Source organism: Protobothrops mucrosquamatus, unplaced genomic scaffold (assembly GCF_001527695.2).
Source record: "Protobothrops mucrosquamatus isolate PMUCROS unplaced genomic scaffold, P.Mucros_1.0 scaffold1645, whole genome shotgun sequence".
Taxonomy (NCBI): Eukaryota; Metazoa; Chordata; class Lepidosauria; order Squamata; family Viperidae; genus Protobothrops; species Protobothrops mucrosquamatus.
In genome coordinates, this window is record NW_015387804.1 from 185,629 (window position 1) to 204,842 (window position 19,214).

General features: G+C 40.6%; 1 protein-coding gene across 1 annotated transcript in view; it reads right to left on the reverse strand.

The window, feature by feature from the left end:
* Positions 1-19,214, reverse strand: part of CNTN1 (contactin 1) — a 173,608-nt gene that overhangs the window by 57,664 nt on the left and 96,730 nt on the right. The window contains exon 13 of the mRNA XM_015822697.1: positions 9,008-9,128. Coding sequence (XP_015678183.1) covers positions 9,008-9,128 — 121 coding nt within the window. The remainder of the gene's footprint in view (positions 1-9,007; positions 9,129-19,214) is intronic.

Sequence of the window (19,214 nt, forward strand, 5' to 3'; positions counted from 1 at the left end):
TTCTAACCTACATCGTCCACATCGGACGACTCGGGAACTCAACTCCTACCCCGGGCAGCTCACCGATCCCCTTATGCCCGGGGGAAGGGTATCAAGCCGTTTGACAGCTAATGCTCGCTGTCAAAACGGCTTTTACGCGAAACAGGCGGGAGGCAGCTACAGCTGCGTCCGACGAGGTCGCCTGCTCACCGGAAGTCCTTGTAAGTAAAACTTTGGTTCTGGATAATTCCTGGCAGAGTGTGGCTGTGGGTTTGTGAGCTATTCCTATTCCTAGGGGTTGGAGAATTCTGGCTGTCATTTCTGACATCCCTTTTGTGTATGGTAGGGTTAGTTTTTGTGTGGTGGTCGGCTGTGCGGTGTGTTGTGGTTTGGGTGCTATGTGTTGGAATACAAATTTTTTTGAATAGCCATTACAGAAAAAAATGTCAAGCAGCCATTTCTCTTCTGCTTTTCTTAGTGTTGTGGTGCTGCAGTGTCTGTTGGCCCTTCTGAAGAAGATTTGGACACAGCTCCTTTTGTGTGCGGTGAGATGGTTGCTTGCGAAGCTTAGGATCTGATCTATGTGCATACGTTTGCAGTAGATGCAAGTTTCCAGTTCTCTATTGTCCAGTCTCCTTAAGTGGGAGACTTGCTGCAAGATGATCATCGACCCGTAAACAGCTACACTTCCTTCATGGATTCCTCTGTAAACAAACAACCCCAAAATGCATACACTACCGACCACCAATCAACCACCCAAGCTTGGAAACTGGCCTTCCAAAATGGGCACAAAATGTTTTGATTCATGATCAATGATGCCCACAACTGCCTGGAAAAATACCAATGCATCATTGACAAACAAAAAACCCACATGCCTCAATTCCATTGTACAAGACCTGACAGACACCTTAGAACGTATGATCTGCAGGAATGCCAACAAAATAGAAACCCAAAAACGAAACTCACTACAAGAGAAACTCAATACCATCACTCCAAACCCACAAGACAAGAACTCAAAACTATGGATCAGAAATCTATCCAGCAGATAGATCTGACAACAAAAAGACCATTCTCACACACAGCCTCAATTTCAACCACAAAGATGCCAACCCCATTGAATTCCTCACCAACCTTGAATCCATTCTAAAAACACACCATCTGGACCAAGAAACACAAGAAGACATTAGACAAAGAATCATCCCCAACGTGCAACGCAACAGACAAAATGAAACACTCATCCAAAAGGAGAAGAGAGTACTAAAGACACTGAAACAAGAAAAGGCAGAATGATGGTAGTAATGGACAAAGCTGACTACATCTACGAAGCTGAAAACCATCTCAATGACACCAGCACCTACCAAATAATCCACAATGATCCTACAAAACTGCTATAGAACAAAATAAAAGATATCCTAAGAAACATGGAAAAGAAAAACAGCTAAAACCACTAGAGAGAAAGCATATGCAACCACAAGATTCCAGCACACCCAGGTTCTACGGACTCCCCAAAATACACAAGAACCCCTTATGCCCAACTGTGTCTCTACCTGGAACACCAAAGTACAAACTAGCAAAAATCCTGCAGAGGAAACTCAGATACTTGGTCAATGACTCAACCTACTCAATAAACTCCCCAGAACAATTTTTCAAATACATCAAACACACCAAGAACAACAAGGAAGAAATTATGGTCTCCTTCGACATCACTACTCTCTTCACCTCAACTGACATCGACCTGGCTAAACAAACCATTCATCACCTACTCACTAAACACCATACCCACAAGGATGATGCTACTACAGAACATGTCCACAGAAACCATCATGAAATTCCTGGATCTAGGAATACTTCAAGTTCAACGGGAAAATGTACAAGCAAGTATAAGGTACCCCAATGGGATCACTGATATCAGGCCTAATAGCAGAAGCAGTCATGCAACAACTCGAATCCATAGCTCTACCTATCATCCAACCAACATTCTGGACACACTATATCGATGACACCTTTGTCATCATCAAATGCTAACAAAGTGAAGAAACATATCACCTACTTAATAACATATTCCCTGGGATCAAGTTTACACTCAAAGAGGAAACAGACAACAGACTCCCATTCCTCAACATCGACATAAGGAAACTGGACAATAGAGAACTGGAAACCCACGTCTACCACAAACCTATGCACATGGACCAGATCCTCAGCTTCGCAAGCAATCACCTCACCACATACAAATGGAGCTGTGTCCAGACCCTCTTCAGAAGGGCCAACACATACTGCAGCACCACAACACTAAGAAAAACAGAAGAGAAATGGCTGCTTGACATCTTTTTCCGTAATGGCTATGCAAAAAACTTCATTGTCATGGTTCTGACAGACAGAGATGAATAAAGCAGAATTCCGAGGCTTGCAAGTTCCTCAAAGAACATGTTTATTACAAAGTATCAGCACGGTCAAGAGTGAAACCAAGTTTGGATACACAAGTAACAATTTCCCAATACAAAGTTAAATGTCCTACCCGCAAAAGCTATGTAAGCAACTACATTCCCCAATATGATTATTTGGCAAGCTTTATATGAAACACCCAGTCCTTAGTCTCAGGAGCGGCCGATGACCTTGGTTCCCATGGGACAAAAGATTATTTTGGCTAGCGAAGCACCAGGGCAACCCCCTCCCTCTGTTCTATGTGGCAACTTAGAATGAGAAGGAAAATGGCTGCAGCCATGGTCATTTCTAGAGTTGACAGTCGACCCCTCTAAAAAAGAAAGAGTCTCCTGTAGGGGAAGCAAAAAACAAGTTAAGTATTTCCTCGAGGCTTGTGAGGATATATTTATCGTAAAAAAAAATTATTAATCTACTTGCTTTCACATTGGTACATTTCACTTATGTAGCTTCTGACAGGGGATAGCCTCTCCACTGAACGAGGTATTGTAACTTTCCCTTGTACAACCTAGAATCAAGAATTCATTTTATTTCATAATGTGTCTCTCCCTCTACCATTACTGGACCTGGCAGATTCTTTGGGGCAGGTCTCAAAGAGGATTCTGACACAGGTTTCAATAAACTGCAATGAAACACAGGGTGAACTTTTCCCAACAATCAAAAGTTTCAATTCCACTGTGACTGGGTTTATGGTTTTAGTGATGGGAAAAGGACCAAGGAATTTTGGACCTAATTTTCTACTGGGTAACTTTAACCTTAAATATTTTGTTGAAAGATAAACCAATTGCTCAGCCTGAAAAGGTTAATCAGGGGAGTGTTGTTAATCTGCTTGCTCTTTGTAAAACTTGGTGGCCTTGGTCAATGCTTTCTTCACATTCATCCAAACCCCCTGGAAGGATGTCACCCATTGATCCAAAGTCTGGGAATTAGGATGCTCCTGGGGATACTCAGGCATGGGCACAAAATCTCAACCCATACTATTTTAAATGGGATGAGTCCAGTGCTACTGTGCACAGTGTTGTTGAAGGCTACCTATGTGAAGGCAGGAGATCAGCCCAATTAGTCTGCTGGTAATTTACATAACATCTGAAGTACTGTTCCACCATTGTGTTAGCTTTTTCAGCAGCTCCATTAGTACTCGGATGAAAAGCTGATGAAAACCACTGGGTGGATCCAATTAATTTAACCAACTCCCTCCAGAACTTTGCAGTAAACTGGACCCCTCTGTCAGAAATAATCTGCTTTGGGGCATCATGGAGTATGTGTTTCAAAAACAGCTTGGTTAGCTTCTGGGCAGAGGAAAGTCCTGAGCAAGCGATGAAATGCGCCTATTTGGAAAATAGATCAATCACAGTCCATATTACAGTGTTTCCCTTGCTCTCAGGTAACTCCACTATAAAATCCATGGCTATCTCTTCCCAAGGCTGGGAAAGATCAGCAACAATCCTGGGGGTTTTCCAGGATGCCTCTTCATGGCAGCACAGGTGGCACAACTCTTAACATAACTCTCAATCTCTTTTTTCATTCCTGGCCACCAAAATTGCCTCCGCACCAGATGCAATGTCTTAAAAAATCCAAAGTGACCCACCTGCTTAGCGTCATGACTCTGTTGCAGTGCTTGGAGTCTGAGGCCATCTGGGAGGTATAACTTAAAGCCCTTCCAGACTAGTCCCCCCCCTTAGGGTTAAAATAGATTTGTTGTCCTTGAACCAGGAATCCGTCTCTAACTTTTCCTTTAGTTCCTTCAGTAAGCGATCGTCAGGACTGGCAAGGGGTCTCTGTGTTTGCGATTTGGTTGTTATTTGAGAAGCAAATTGTGGCAGAGGAATAATGGAGTTAATTACTTCCTCTTGGTGGCTCTTGAAATGGGGCATTCTAGATAAGGCGTCAGCCAAAAAGTTCTTACCCCCAGGAAAATATTTTAAGGTGAAATTAAAATGGTTGAAGTACTGAGCCAGCAAACTTGTTTCGGGGATAATTTACGGGAGGTTTTCAGAGCCTCCAAATTTTTGTGATCAGTCCACACCTCAAAAGGTATTTACCTCCCCCCCTTCCAAGAAGTGACACCATGTTAGTAATGGCCAACAAACTGCAAAAGCCTCTTTCTCCCAAACAGGCCACCTCCTTTCGGTGTCACTTAATTTTCGGAAAGTGTAAGCACAGGGTTATAATTCCCCTCTGTGGTTTTTTTTGTAAGAGAATGGCATCCACATCCACATCACTCGCATCGGCTTGAATGATGGTATTCTGTGGGGACAAGTTGAATCCCTGGCAGCTTTTCGGCTACAGTCTTTAAGGTTTTATGGGGCTCCCCCTGAATCTCACTGATGGCCAGTGTCTTTATTTTATCATCAGCAGCAGGTGGGAGGGGTCCTGTCCCCAGTCTTAATTTCCACATTCCCTCCTCCCACCAGATGTTGGGACGCCATTTATCAAGCCACGTTAGTCCCAAAATTACTGCTTCAGTCACCTTCAGAACCACCACAAAACGGATGATTTCCCAATGCCTACCCATTTCCAAATACACAGGTTCTGTTAGGTGCATGGCAGGGGTACCTCCAATGAGGGACCCGTCAGCTTTTATTATTATTATTATTATTATTATTTATTGAATTTATATCCCGCCCTTCTCCTTGCGGACTCAGGGCGGCTGACAATCAGTTAAAAAAAATACACCAATAACAATTACAAAATTAAAATTAGTTAAAAAGAAATATTTAAATGTTGTCTAATTAAAATATGATTAAAACCCCTCTAAAAATTGCCCTAGGCCAGTCCCGCTTGTTGGAATAGCCATGTCTTGAGGGCGCGGCGGAAGGGAGATCAGGGATCACCCTGATCTCTGGGGGCAGCTCATTCCAGAGGGTGGGAGCTCCCACAGAGAAGGCCCTCCCCCTTGGGGTCGCCAGCCGGCACTGTCTGGCCGACGGCACCCTGAGGAGACCCATGAGTAGAAGCAGTAGTTTGGCTCAGATGCCCAGTTTGAGTACGGTGGATAAGTTAATTAAGCACCAAGTGCACCCCAAGTCTATTAGGATGTTCAAATTCATGCGGGCCCCTGTTTTGGGCACTACTAGCCTAGCAGGAATGGCAAAGGAGGGAATGGGCTGACTCACCATGGGGTCCTTCTCACCTTCCTCATCACAGTCGTAAGGTGCCAGCATCTGCTATGGCTCAGATCGGGTTTTAGCCTTGAGTTCGGTGGGAGGGGAGGCCTCGACACTCAGGTCCTGATGTGCCCAATTTGATTTTTCTCTTCCCCCTTTGGGAGTTTTTTGCGGCTTTGCAGTGGTGACTGACAAACTCCTGGGTTGAGGGTTAGGAGCTGGGCACTCCACAGCACAGTGGCCCATCTGACTGCACCAGTAGCACTTGATTGGAGCCCTGGCTGGTACTTGGGAGATGCTGGTGACTTCAGTGGCTTGGAAATGTCGGCCATAAATGCGTTTCTCCTGGACGTGTGGCAGTTTGAGCTTGGTGGTGCTTGACTTTCTGGAGTGGTGCAACTAGATGTCCAGCACCACTGCCATGCTGTACTACTCACGCAATAGGTTAGGAAAACCCTGAATAATGCAGGCTTGAAGTAAGTTGCGATCTAGCCCCTGCTTGAAGTAGTTGATCAGTGACCGTTCTGGCCACTGCCCCAGCCGACCAGCAACTCTTCTGAATTCACAAACGTACTCCTTAGCAGGGCGACCTCTTTGCTTCAGGTGTTGGATCTCCTCGGACAGCAGGGCTTGGGATTCATCTTCAAAATGGCCCCTCAGTTGCTCCATGAATAGATTAATATCATGCAATTCAGAAGCCCTTTCATCATGGAGGTTGGTCACCCAGTCGGCTGCTTCCCCCTCTAAATTTGCCGCTACAGGATTCATCATTGTAGCCTCATCCAGGTAGGCATAAGCTTAGCGATCTAAATGAGCCCACACTGGTTTAGGAAGAAGGTTAGCTTCTCAGGGTCCCCATCAAAGGTGGGCCTCATGGGAGGCGGCTCAAACCTCAGCGGAGCTGCCTGCATCTACTGCTGGGCTTGGGCAGCTTGCTGGACCTGGGGACGTGGCCGGACTCTCCGGATTTTTCTTGGCTGGGCTCTGGGACTGGCATCCTGAGGCTGCAGCAGCAAGCTTAGCTTGGATACAGAGCTTGGTATCACAGCTGGCTGGGGGATGGGTGAAGTGGCACGGGCTCCAGCGGTTGGGCTGGGACTCCGGCGATGGGTAGTTCTTGGCATTCCCCCCCATGACACCCATCTCCTGGGAAACAGGAATCATATCCTTTACCTCCAGCCTGCCAAACTTCTCTTTCAGCTGCTCGAGCAAGGGGCTGTGGTCTGCAGACTGAAACCTCCACTCTCCGGAATCGTCCCATCCCATTGACCTCTTTCCTTTCTTGCTATCCACAGATGATGAACCCTGGGACATTAACAATAGAAGCTCCTCTCCAGTGGTTACAGGAGTGCTCCTGCACTGAGGGACAGCCTCAGCTTGATAGAGGTCAACTGGGATTGTAGCTCCCTGCGGTAGCAGTCTCCCAGGTTGGATTAACCTGGCTTTTGGCCGAGCCCCTGCCAGTGACGCCTCCTCGGTGGCTGGAGCACTAGTTTGCACCCCGACAGCCGGAGTTCCATTGCAGCTAGCAGTGGTTTCACTCTTCTCCATTTCAAATCTTCGGTGAGTCTTTACCACTCTCCCAAAAGTGAGTGGGTAGACGGTCGGGGCCCAGCACACCGAGAAAATGAAGTTTTATCAGACTTGGTTTAATGTCACTGGTTCCAACAGAGATGAATAAAGCAGAACTCCAAGGCTTGCAAGTTCCTCAAAAAATATGTTTATTAGTTACAAAGTATCAGCACGATCAAGAGTGAAACCAAGTCTGAATACACAAGTAACAATTTCCCGTCACAAAGTTAAATGTCCCACCCACAAAAGCTATGTAAACAACTACGTTCCCCAATATGATTATTTGGTGGGCTTTTTATGAAACGCCCAGTCCCTAGTTTCGGGAGTAGCCGATGACCTTGATTCCCACAGGACAAAAGATTATTTTGACTAGCGAAACACCTGGGCAACCCCCCCTCCCTCCATTCTATGCGGCAACCTAGAATGAGAAGGAAAATGGCTGCAGCCATGCTCATTTGTAGTGTTGACATTCGTATTGTGACACACAGCACCCAAACCACAACACATCACACAGCCGACCACCACACAAAAACTAACTCTACCATACACAAAAGGGGTGTCAGAAATGACAGCCAAAATTCTTCAAACCCTAGGAATAGCAATAGCCCACAAATCCACAGCCACACTCCTCCAGGAATTATCCAGAACCAAAGACAAGATACAGAAGAATGAAAGAAACAATGTAATCTACAAAATAAACTGTAATGATTGCAACTAATTCTATGTGGGAGAACATCACATCAATTAAAAACTAGGATCCATGAACACTGGGTAGCAGTCAAACGCCATGATCCCAAATCCTTAATCTCTACCCACACCAACACCAAACAACATCAGTTCGATTGGAGAAACACTAAAATAATCGGCCACGCTACTACCTGCCACACTCATGAGTTCATCAAATTATGGTACTTTACAAGCAATTCCATCAACAGACACCTCAGCCTACAACCAGCCTACAAACCCCTCAGAATCCAAATCAACTGCAGAGACAGCAGTGACCCTTAACCAACCCATGCAAGCCCCCATCCCCATCCCACCTGCAGTTCACCTCCCAATGATTCTGACCTAATGTAATCTCCATATCTCAAGACTCATCACAAGCGTCTCATTGATGATTCATACCTGACCCATCACAAGACCCTCACTTGACACACCCACACTTTAAGCCTTTATAAACAGAATACTGACATGACATCCCCTAAACTCCACTGAAGATGTTACCTAGCCTGGTAACGAAATGTTCAGAAACCAACCCACAAGCTTGGAGAATGAACTTTCACCCTCATCCTACACTCAAGCTACAGATATTTGCCACTATTGCATTTCTAATAATTTTCCAAAAGTTTCAGTTTTAAAAAGTGATTAGAAAAAGAAGTATTTAAACTTAGTATATTTGAAAGATGCTAACTATGGTTTGAGCAAGATGGCCACTTTTTCATCTCCCTGAGTTCTAAACTTGCCAGAGACTGCTGTCTTGCATTGTCTTTGTGAGGAGCAGCTGTCTGGAGTACTTGTGGGTGATCTCAAATCCTCTCTTTTTCTGGAGAAGAATTATCAGAGAGGTGGTCTACTCACTGGCTCTTCATTCCACCGCAGTTGTTGACTCTGATTTTTGTAGAGCTGTCTTTAGTCCACCATGTCTTTCTCTTAAAGCCCAGCTGGAATAAACTTTCAAAATTCTTTTCAAATTATTGGAACTTGGAAAGTGAAATATAATTGTGAGACTGGCTTCCCTTGGTCATATTTTTAGAGATGATTAATTCTGGGAACAGGAATATCTGATACTTATATGTTGTTAACTCCTGTTGGAAATCCTATACATCCGCTCCCCAAATTTTATGTGATAGTGTTATTATGAATAATGTTGGAATAGCTTAAATTTTAAAAAAATCAAGAAAATATTTTACCTCTCACAACAAGATCAGCTGAAGCTGTAGCATTATCAACAATTGTCTGAGCAACACATGTGTATCTTCCAGCATGCCGCAACTGAGCATTCTTGACAATAAGTTCACCATTGTCTTTTATCTATAAATCAGAAAAAAAAATCTGTAACAGCCCTTTAAATTTAAATTTCATATAGAAGTCAAAATGCTCCTAAAAATAAAGCTTTCTAAAAATAAATCAGTAAAATAATTTCTGAACTGCCTATAGTTATTAAAAATAATATAAATATTCCTTATATCAATTAATTATATTGTATATAAAATACACAAAAATTGTGAAATCAAGTATCACTCTCAAATGCAGCAGTATTTAATCTTGGAACATAAATTGATATTATGTATCAATCTAATAATTTGTATTAAAATAATAAAATGACTTTTTAAATCATTCTCTCCCCTTTTTGGCAGAATACCAACCTTATGTATTTGTATTACTTGTTGAAAAGGACATATTGACATAGTAAAAATTTCATTTCTGTAGCTGTCTCAATTACAGTCTACTTAAGTGTATGGAAGTAACCTTAAATCTGATACTGACCATCCAATAACTGGAAACAGAGTAACCAATATTTATAATTCATAGCCATATAAAAAGTATAGATTGTCCCAAAATATATTGCTTAAATATGCATTTTAATAACCTCCTCAATCACATTCTCATTTATATAGAGAATATTTAGAAATGTGGCAAAATAAAACATATGTTAACTACTATTCTGGGATAATTAATTTTTGGCTGCTTCACTATTCTTAATTCATTCCAGATTATTCACTTATTTCAAGGTATTCGGGATCCCAGTGAGGAACAGGGAGATAAAAGCTCTTCTGGGATTATTGTAATGTTCATTTAAAATTTGTTTATTGAAGCATTAGAAAAGAATACAATTTTTAGAGCAAGTTTTTAAAAAACTTTTATCATGAGGAGCCTTAATGTTTTTCAACAGTGAAAAGTAACTGACCATGTCCAGGCTATAAATATTCATTCATGAGGCCACCATGTTCTGTTTATTTATTCAAATATTTATACTCCACCTATATTCAACAATAGATTTTAAAATTCATGTGCTAAAATACAAATTGAAAAGATTGCAGGAGTACAGTCTGTTGACTGCAACAATAAATCGAAAAAATGTATCATGGTCTATGAAGCATATTTATTTCTGATTAAGTGCCATATTGAAAAAGTGAGGTGAGAGACATCACAGCTGAGAGGTGACCCAGTTGTGAGGCGGCCCAGTGTCCCAGCTGAGAGCCCAGCAGCCCAGGTGAGAGATGGAGAGGCAGCCCAGCGACCCAGCCTGGCAGCTGAGTGGAGGCAGTAAGGTTCAAACAGAGACCACTGAGCAGAGGTGAAACAGAGCTAGGTGGCAGCAGACCAGCAGCTGAGAACAGTGTGGTGGACTCTGAGCAGCAGCTGTGCAGAACTAAGTGGCAGAGGAGCAGCAACAACTGAGACCAACACAGATCAGCAGGGGCTGAAAGCAGTGGGGCAGACAAACATTACAAAAAAGATGTTGAGACTTTGAAGAAAGTGTAAAGAAGACCAACTAAGATGATTAAAGGCCTGGAGATAAAAACATATGAAGAATGGTTGCAGGTTTTGGGTTTGGCTAGTCTAGAGAAAAGAAGGGCTAGGGGGGATATGATAGCAGTATTCCAGTATTTGAGAGGTTGCCACAAAGAGGACAGGGTCAACTTATTTTCCAAAGCATCAGAGGGCAGAACAAGAAACATTGGATGGAAACTAATCAAGAAGACAAGCCACCTGGAATTAAGGAGAAACTTCCTAACAGGGAAAACAATTAACCACTGGAACAGCTTGCCGTCAGAAGTTGTGGGTGCTTCATCACTGGAGGGTTGTTGGTTTTTTTTGAAACACATTTTATTTGTTTTTTTAGTTCTTAAGACAAAGTGCTCAGGACACACCGTGGTGTTGGGATAATCAAACATTCAAAAATAAAACCATATATAAATAACTCAACTCAATACATTCAATGTCCCCTCTCTATTTCCCTCAAATAGCATAATACATTTAAGATGTTCCATTTCTAATTTATATTTCTATAACTGCTAAACCTGTTTTAAAACTTTATAAGTTTACAATTACCATAATCAAATTTAACTTTAAATCAACAAGTTATCAATTCAGGTATCACTTCCAAATATATTCCAATTCTTAATCTCTCACATCCCTCATTTTATCACAAGTCTCATTTATTTCTTCTTCCACTACACAATACATATCCTAATTAAAATAAAATATTAATCTACCCTATACATATATAATCCATCAATCGTTCAATCTCTTTAAGGTAACAAAATAATATTAAGCCTTAAATCGTTTCAGTTCATTAAACAAAATTCAAATTTCATCCAATTGATTATCATGCCTTATCACATCTATATTATCATACAAAAACCTCATCTTACTAATTTAAAACACTCAATTAATTATGAAACAATCCAAATCTAAAAAGCCACCATTTTTCCATTCCAATACATAATAATGTTCATCAAAATAAACCTATTATTCCACAAATTACATTCTTAATCTATTTTAAAATATCTGTTCTAATAATCACCCCATTTTTTCTTATTTCTAACTCTGAATCTTAATCCTTAAAACAGTCCATAAATCAACAGTGCCTTTTAATCCATTACACATAATTTTAAATTTCTCTTTTCAGTCTTATTCTGGCCTTCTTTCTATGCCAGGCAGGTTTCCATAACGAAGCTTCCCTTTCAGCAGATAGATCTCTCTTTATTGCTTGCAGTGCCCTTTGGAACGATAGGAATCCCATCCTCTGCATTAGGCCACTATTTCTCTCATCCTTAAAGCTTCGTTGCTTTAAAATTTCAAGTCTCAATCTTTGGTTCTTCTGATCCTCAAAGCTATAGGTGGAATGTTTATAAGGTAAAATCTCTTTTATCTCAGTTGTTTCCTCTTCTAGTATGTTTTGATTTATAGAATGGTCAGATATAGTCTGGAGATCAGTTTGAAGGTTTGAAGTGAAACTTCTGGTTCTTAATTCTGTAGTAAACTCTTTCATTGTAGCACATATTTCTGCAGTAGCCTCATAAATCTTTTCCAATATAAGTTTGCAGTTTAATTGTAAATGAGATTTCTCCATTTTGATAGTAATTGAAGAGAGTCTCTTTTTTTCTTTTTTGTGGAGGCTGTATTAAGTTAAGCAGTATCCACCCCCACAATTCCCACTGCTGCATCAGCTTATCTTTTCTCTTCAAAAACAATTTGAAGGTCAGGTCTATTCCATCTCCAAAGAATAACCAGAAGTTGCAATATTAGATTTTCGCCACTAGATGTCCTCAATAGATTAAAAAAAATCTTTTCCAGACACCATTTTTCCCCTTTTTTCTATCTTTTAAAATATGTGAAAAAAGAAATAATCTTCCAGCATAAAATAATAGTACACCTCTTAAGAAAGAGTTTTTTCTGTACCTCAAAAACAGATGAAAATAAAATATAGTCTTTAAAATTTTATTCTAATCTTTTGTTCAATGCCTTTCTTCCCGAACATATAGAAGCTGCTTTTTCAAGACAGGGAAATAGTTCCAACAAGACTCTTACAGGCAAAAAAAAAAAAAAAAGCAAAATAAAGTGAAGAGAGGAGAAGAGAGGAGCCAAAAAAAAAAACCTCACCCGGGTTCACCACGGTGGTTCTCAATGCTTAGATGTTCTTTGACTTGCGGTTTGGAGCAGCTGGGTGATCGGCCATTTTACTGGCCGATCTTCCTTCTCCATCGGCCCTCAGAGATGGCTCGGACAGCTGGAGGAGCCGCTGCTCCTCTGCAGCCGAGCGAAGACTCATTGACAGAAGTCACACCCTCCAGGGCAACTTTCGACCTGCATAAGGGTCTACCGGCGGAGGGAAACTAGCCGACGAGGAGACGAGTCTCTTCGTATGACTAGACACGCCGCGATCTGGAACCAGAAGTCATCACTGGAGGTTTTTAAGAAGAGACTGATCAGTCACTTTTCTTTTTTCTTTTTTATTGAATACAAAAGAAAAAAGATTAAAAACATTGAACATGGTAAATCGTCTTTGATATACATCTCCGTCTTGTCAGTCCATACTATACATGTTGACCCCATTCTTTTTTCCTTCCATTTGTAAAATTTATTCCAGATTCGATAAAATTCTGTTTCTTCCTGATTTTTTAGTCTTTTAGTTATCTTGCCTAGTTCTGCGCAATACATAATTTTCTTTATTAGTGCTTCCCCACTCGGTGCTTCCATTGCTTTCCACTTTTGAGCAAATAGTATCCTTGCCGTCGTTACCACGTGTATGATTAGATATATGTCAACTTTATTTACGTTTTTTCCTAATATTCCTAATAATAATGTCTCAGGTTTATATTAGATGCTTTGCCTAGTCATTTCTATTACCCATTCCCAGACCATAAGCCAGTACATCTGTGCTTCTCTACATGTCCACCATACATGAAAAAATGTGCCCTTTTCTTTTTTGCACTTCCAGTACATAGGTGAGTATCCGTTATACATTTTGGCTAATCTGGCCGGAGGTAGATGCCATCTGTAAACCATCTTGTACAGGTTTTCTTTATACGATGTCGCCAGCGTAATTTTGTTATTTCGTTCCCATACTTGCTGCCATTGATCCATATTTATATTATATCCTAAATCCATTGCCCATGTCACCATTGTTTCTTTAACCTGCTCCTCATATAGCTTATATTCCAACAAGTATTTATAAATATTCTTAATTTGTTTTTTCTCCGGGCCTAGCAGTATTTTATCTAACCCCGTGTCTTGTCTGTTAATACCCCACTCTTGCTTATCCTTCATGTATCTTGCTTGTATCTGGAGATAGGACCATCATTCCAAGGCTATTCCTTGTTGTCTTAACTCTTGTTTTTGTTTTAAGTGACCTTCTTCTGTCAAGATGTCTTTATATATAATAGCCTTATCTTTCCTATACAGATTGGGATATGTAACTGCCTCTAGTGGCGATAACCAAACTGGAATCTTTGTATAGTGTTGGCGTTTGACTATATTCCAGCTTTTTATTAGTTCTTGCCGAACCTTATGTCTCAAAAAATACTGGTGGTTTCTACTTTGCCCTGTCCATATATGAGCATGCCAACACTGCTGGAGATCGTAACCCTCTAAATGTAGACATCTTTTATTTTCTAAAGTAATCCAGTCTCTAATCCACGTCAGGGCCACTGCTTGGTAATATAGTTCCCAATCTGGGAAACCTAAACCTCCTCTCTCTTTGGCATCCTGAACAGTCACTTTTCTGAAATGGTATAGGGTCTCCTCCTTGAGTAGGCGGTTGAACTAGAAGACCTTGAAGGTCCCTTCTAGCTCTATTCTGATTCATTCAATAGTAACCATGGTAAACACATATTGTATCATGGTAAAAACACACAACATAATATATGCTTCTATTCTTATATAGTAAATCAATTCTTTACTATGATTACTTTTTATATTGGAAAAATAGCTTAGAAAAACTCTTACTCAGAAATGTTTCATATAATCATGTTGCTAATACAAATCAATACATTTTTTTAAAAAACTTGGATATTGCCCATAGTCTACCTTTGGTTGTTTAAAATGGTGAATTGACAATTATATGAATATCCACTCTACAGAAATCATGCATAGCTGTATCAATTTGGGTCAAAGCTATGAAGCAGTAGTAAAAGAGGAAAACATGCTACATTTTCATCTCCAAATGGCATCAATTTGCATATGAACGATCTATGTGGAATCAACATTTAATGGTTTATAATCCAGCTATCCAATCCTCTGTGGGTTCTCGGAATAAAATTAAAGTTTACCAAGCAAGTAACAAGCATGGTCAGCAGCACGTTTTATCTACAACATAGAAATACATTCCCAGTTATGTTTCCATTGGAAACCTCAATGTGGATGCATTACAGACTACAAGAACTGAAGTTTGAAGTGGAAACTGTGATAGCTGTTTCAGATATATTCCCAAAGGATATACTCAAATAGCATTCAGACGTTTATTGATATTTAAACCAACTTTTAAAAAACCAACTTGGCTGATTACATAACATCCTTTTAAATGTTACTACTACTAAGTAACATTTTCTTTCTTAAACTTGACATATCTGAGAATCACGTTCAATATGAAGGTACAAGCAATTATACTTTCTTAAAGTAAATACTGCATTATATACTGCATATATTATTCAGGCTTTCTTATAAATAAAGATATTACTTTTTGTGGAAAAAAAATCAGGCAGAAAGTCAAACCATTCATTGGCTTGTCAAATTTTAGATTGTCCCTGACTGTAACTGCAATTGTTGAATTTCCTGGGAAAACAAAAAAACCATATGTGCATGATTTTCCATCTAATTCACTTTATAGGCATAAAAGAGTATCCTATGGACCATGGATTGCATGTAGTAAAAATATTGTCCTCTTCTTCAGGTTTGATCATCCAAAAGATTGGGGATCAATCCAAATATTACCCATTCATGTATTAAGATGATCAAACCTCTAAACTTAGGCTTGAGGGTGAATTTGTGGATTCCAAATTTAAGAAACCTGTTCAAAATTTGCAAATTAGCTCCAAAATTTTAGACTCCAGAAAGAAATTCCTTAAATCCACATATTTCCATTCTATGTAAAAGCATTTGTTACTTACTTGACCACATTTCCCCTGGTATCTTAACCAAGATGAAAAGTTCAGCATATACACATTTGATTAAGAATTATCTTATCCATTTTCTTATACTAGTATTTCTCAACCTTGACAATTTTAAGATTTGTGGACTTGTGGCATGCATTAGATACATTGGAAGAGACAGCTGAAGAATACAAAATAAAAGCAATGCAGCACTTCTGATCTGCTGTTTCAAGGAAGAGCACCCTTGCTTTAGGTTTGAAGGTTGTTTGGCTCAAGGCATGCATCAAAAGAATTTAAAGCAAGAATTCTCTATGAGAGAATGTTGACCTCTTCCAAACTTCACAACTGTGGTTGTTCCAAAAAAAATTATCAATAATTTTTCTATTATTTTTGCATAGGAAAATCCAGCCTTAGAGTCTTTATGCAGGAGGATAGTAAGTAATCTGTCAAGTTTCCATTTAGCAAGAATGTCATAATAGTCAGATGATCCAGTAGTATATGCAGAATTCTAAACTCACAATATGATGTGGTTTGGGTTGATAGTTCTTCAGAACTATCATATGGGAATAAATTAAAAGAAGAAAAAAGGTGAGTCATATGGATATATGAATCAAAAACTAATCTCAATTCTGTAGAATAGAACAGAACAGAATGGGATTTTCATCCATGGAATCTTTTGTAGATTGTCTTTGAGTTTGTTAAAATCAGCTCTTTTAAAGTTTAAGACATTGGTTAAATTATTTTCTGTTGCTTGTGTTTGCATTATATTGAATTCCAGTATGACGTGGTCACTTTCCCCCAAGGTTCTGGCAACTTCAACTCCCTCAATCATTTCTTCTCTTTTAGTAAGAATTAGGTCCAGTATAGCTTTACTTCTAGTTCCCTCCTCTACCTTTTGGATGACAAAGTTGTTGGCTAAATTGGTTAGCAATCTGTTTGATCTCCCACTCGCTGCAGAATTTGTGTAAGGACCCACCTCACTTTACATCTTAAGAAGACAGAACTCTTGGAATGTTTCTTCCAACAGGCATCTTTATTAAGAGAAAATGATTGCAGGCATGCTAGACAGGATCTGGGGAATTCTCTCCCATCCTTCAATGTTTTAAAGTGTTCCCAAGCAGCCCCCACCCCACAGTTCTTCCGGACGATGATCGCTCATCCTCTCTTTTCCCAGATCCCAGGCATTGCATTGTTCCCCCCTTTTCCCTCACTGCCGGCAAAAGGGAGACTTCAGAGAGAGTAGATGAAAGACGATGGCCATATTGTTATGGTCAGTCCTCTTGATAAGAATCAACATCCAGTCACTTTGTAGTTTAATGAAGGAAGTGAGAGTCATAAAACCTCCTTGCTTATCCTCCTCCCCTTTCGTACTATGACAGAATCCAGAGAGAGTAAGAAATGGGCTTTTATCAGAGTAGGTAGCTAGAAATGAAATATAATTGGATTCTGACATCCTGCCCCCTTAAAAATAAGAGAGATCCACCTGTAAAGAAAACAAAACAGGTATAAAAGTTAGTCTGGCTTGTTAGGATACTCTGTATGAAACTTCTTTAATAGCTTCGGGGCTCTGACATGACGTTTATGGACCCACTCGTTTTGTGAGGTGGGGAGGTGTTTCCATGCTACTAGGTATTGAGTTGCCCCATGATATCTCCTAGAGTCTAGGATTTCCTTTATCTCGAAGTGTTGTTCTCCTTCCACCATGATTGGAGGTGGTGGGGGGGATTTTTGGCCATAAGGGTGACTGATGTTCTCTTTTCAGCAAACTGCAGTGAAAAATTGGGTGTATTTGCCTAAGATTTTTGGGTAATTCTAATTCTACTGTTACTGGGTTTATGATTCTTTTAATTAGAAAATGCCCTATATATTTTGTTCCAAGTTTTTTACAGGGTTGTAGGGATTTTAGGTATTTTGTAGATAAGTACACCATTTCTCCTATAATGAATGGTGTAGGCTCAACCCTTTTTTTATCGGCTTGTGCTTTGTATGCATGCCTAGGTTCATCCAGTGCTTTTCTAACTATTGGCCAGGTGTTTTGTAATTGTTCCATCCATTTTTTCAGTGATGGGATTGGCGGTTCGTTTGGGGTTAGTTCTGGCATGGGGTTGAAACTTTGACCGGTAGCTATTTGAAAAGGAGTGTAACCTGTGCTGGAGTGGACTGCATTATTGTAGGCCACTTCTGCGAAGGGGAGTAGGTCCGCCCAATCAGACTGTTGGAAATTAAGAAAGCATCTTAAATATTGCTCAAGTACTGAGTTCAATTTTTCTGATTGACCATTCCCCTGCGGGTGATGGCTAGATGTCAGTCCCTGAGTTGTCCCTAAGAGGGATAAAAATTCCTTCCAAAATGCAGACGTAAATTGCACTCCCCTATCAGATATGATGTGTTGGGGTGCCCCATGCAATCTGTAAATATGCTGCACGAAAAGTTTCGCTAAGGCTTTTGCGGTGGGAATCTTTCGGCAAGGGATAAAGTGCACCTGTTTGGGAAAACAAGTCTGTGACTGTCCAGAAGACAGTATTCCCATTGCTTTCTGGTAACTCCACTATAAAATCCATGGCTATTTCCCTCCAGGGGACTGAGGGATTTGCCATTGTTTGTAACAGTCCAGGCGATTTCCCTTGCAACCTCTTTGCAGTCGCACACTTTGGGCAGCTGGCCACGTAACTTTCTGTCCTTTTTCATGGATGGCCACCAAAATTGCCGTTTAATTAAATGTAATGTTTTTACAAATCCAAAATGCCCTGCTGATTTTGTGTCGTGGCAAAGCTGCATGAATGTGACTCTTTGGGTTGTTGGTATATATAACTTTCCCCCCACCCAAGGCAGCCCGTCTTTCATTGTGCACACGGGTTTATTTTTCTGGAACCATTCATCTGTTTCCAAACTTTTCCGGAATTCAATTCTGGTTTGGCTACCCAGCTGTGGTTTTAATTTAGCTTGGGCTCTGGTGGTTACTGGTGCTGCCAGTTGTGATTCCACCATCATTGGTTTAGAGTCGGTGGCTCGCGTGCTGTTATATTGGGGCATGCGAGATAGTGCATCTGCCAGGAAGTTCTTTCCCCCTGGCAAATGCTTGAGCGTAAAGTGGAATTGGTGAAAATGCTGGGACCAGCGGGCTTGCTTGGGGTTGAGCTTCCTGGGTGTTTTTAAGGCTTCCAAATTTTTGTGGTCTGTCCACACCTGGAAAAGGACCTTATTGCCTTCAAGGAACTGGCGCCATGTGAGTAATGACCAACGTATCCCATATGCCTCTTTCTCCCACATAGGCCAGCACTGTTCTGTTTCGGTTAGTTTCTTGGATGTATACACGCAGGGTTGCAATACCCCTTCATTGCCCCCACTGCCACATCACTTGCATCTGCCTGTATTACGAAGGGCTTATCCATGTCTGGGTGACTCAGTACTGGTTCGGCAGAAAAGAGTCTCTTTAATCTCTCAAACGCCGCTTGGCATTCCATTGTCCATTTTAGTGGCTGGCTAGGTTTTACTGAGGGTGCTCCCTTTGTTTTTAGTA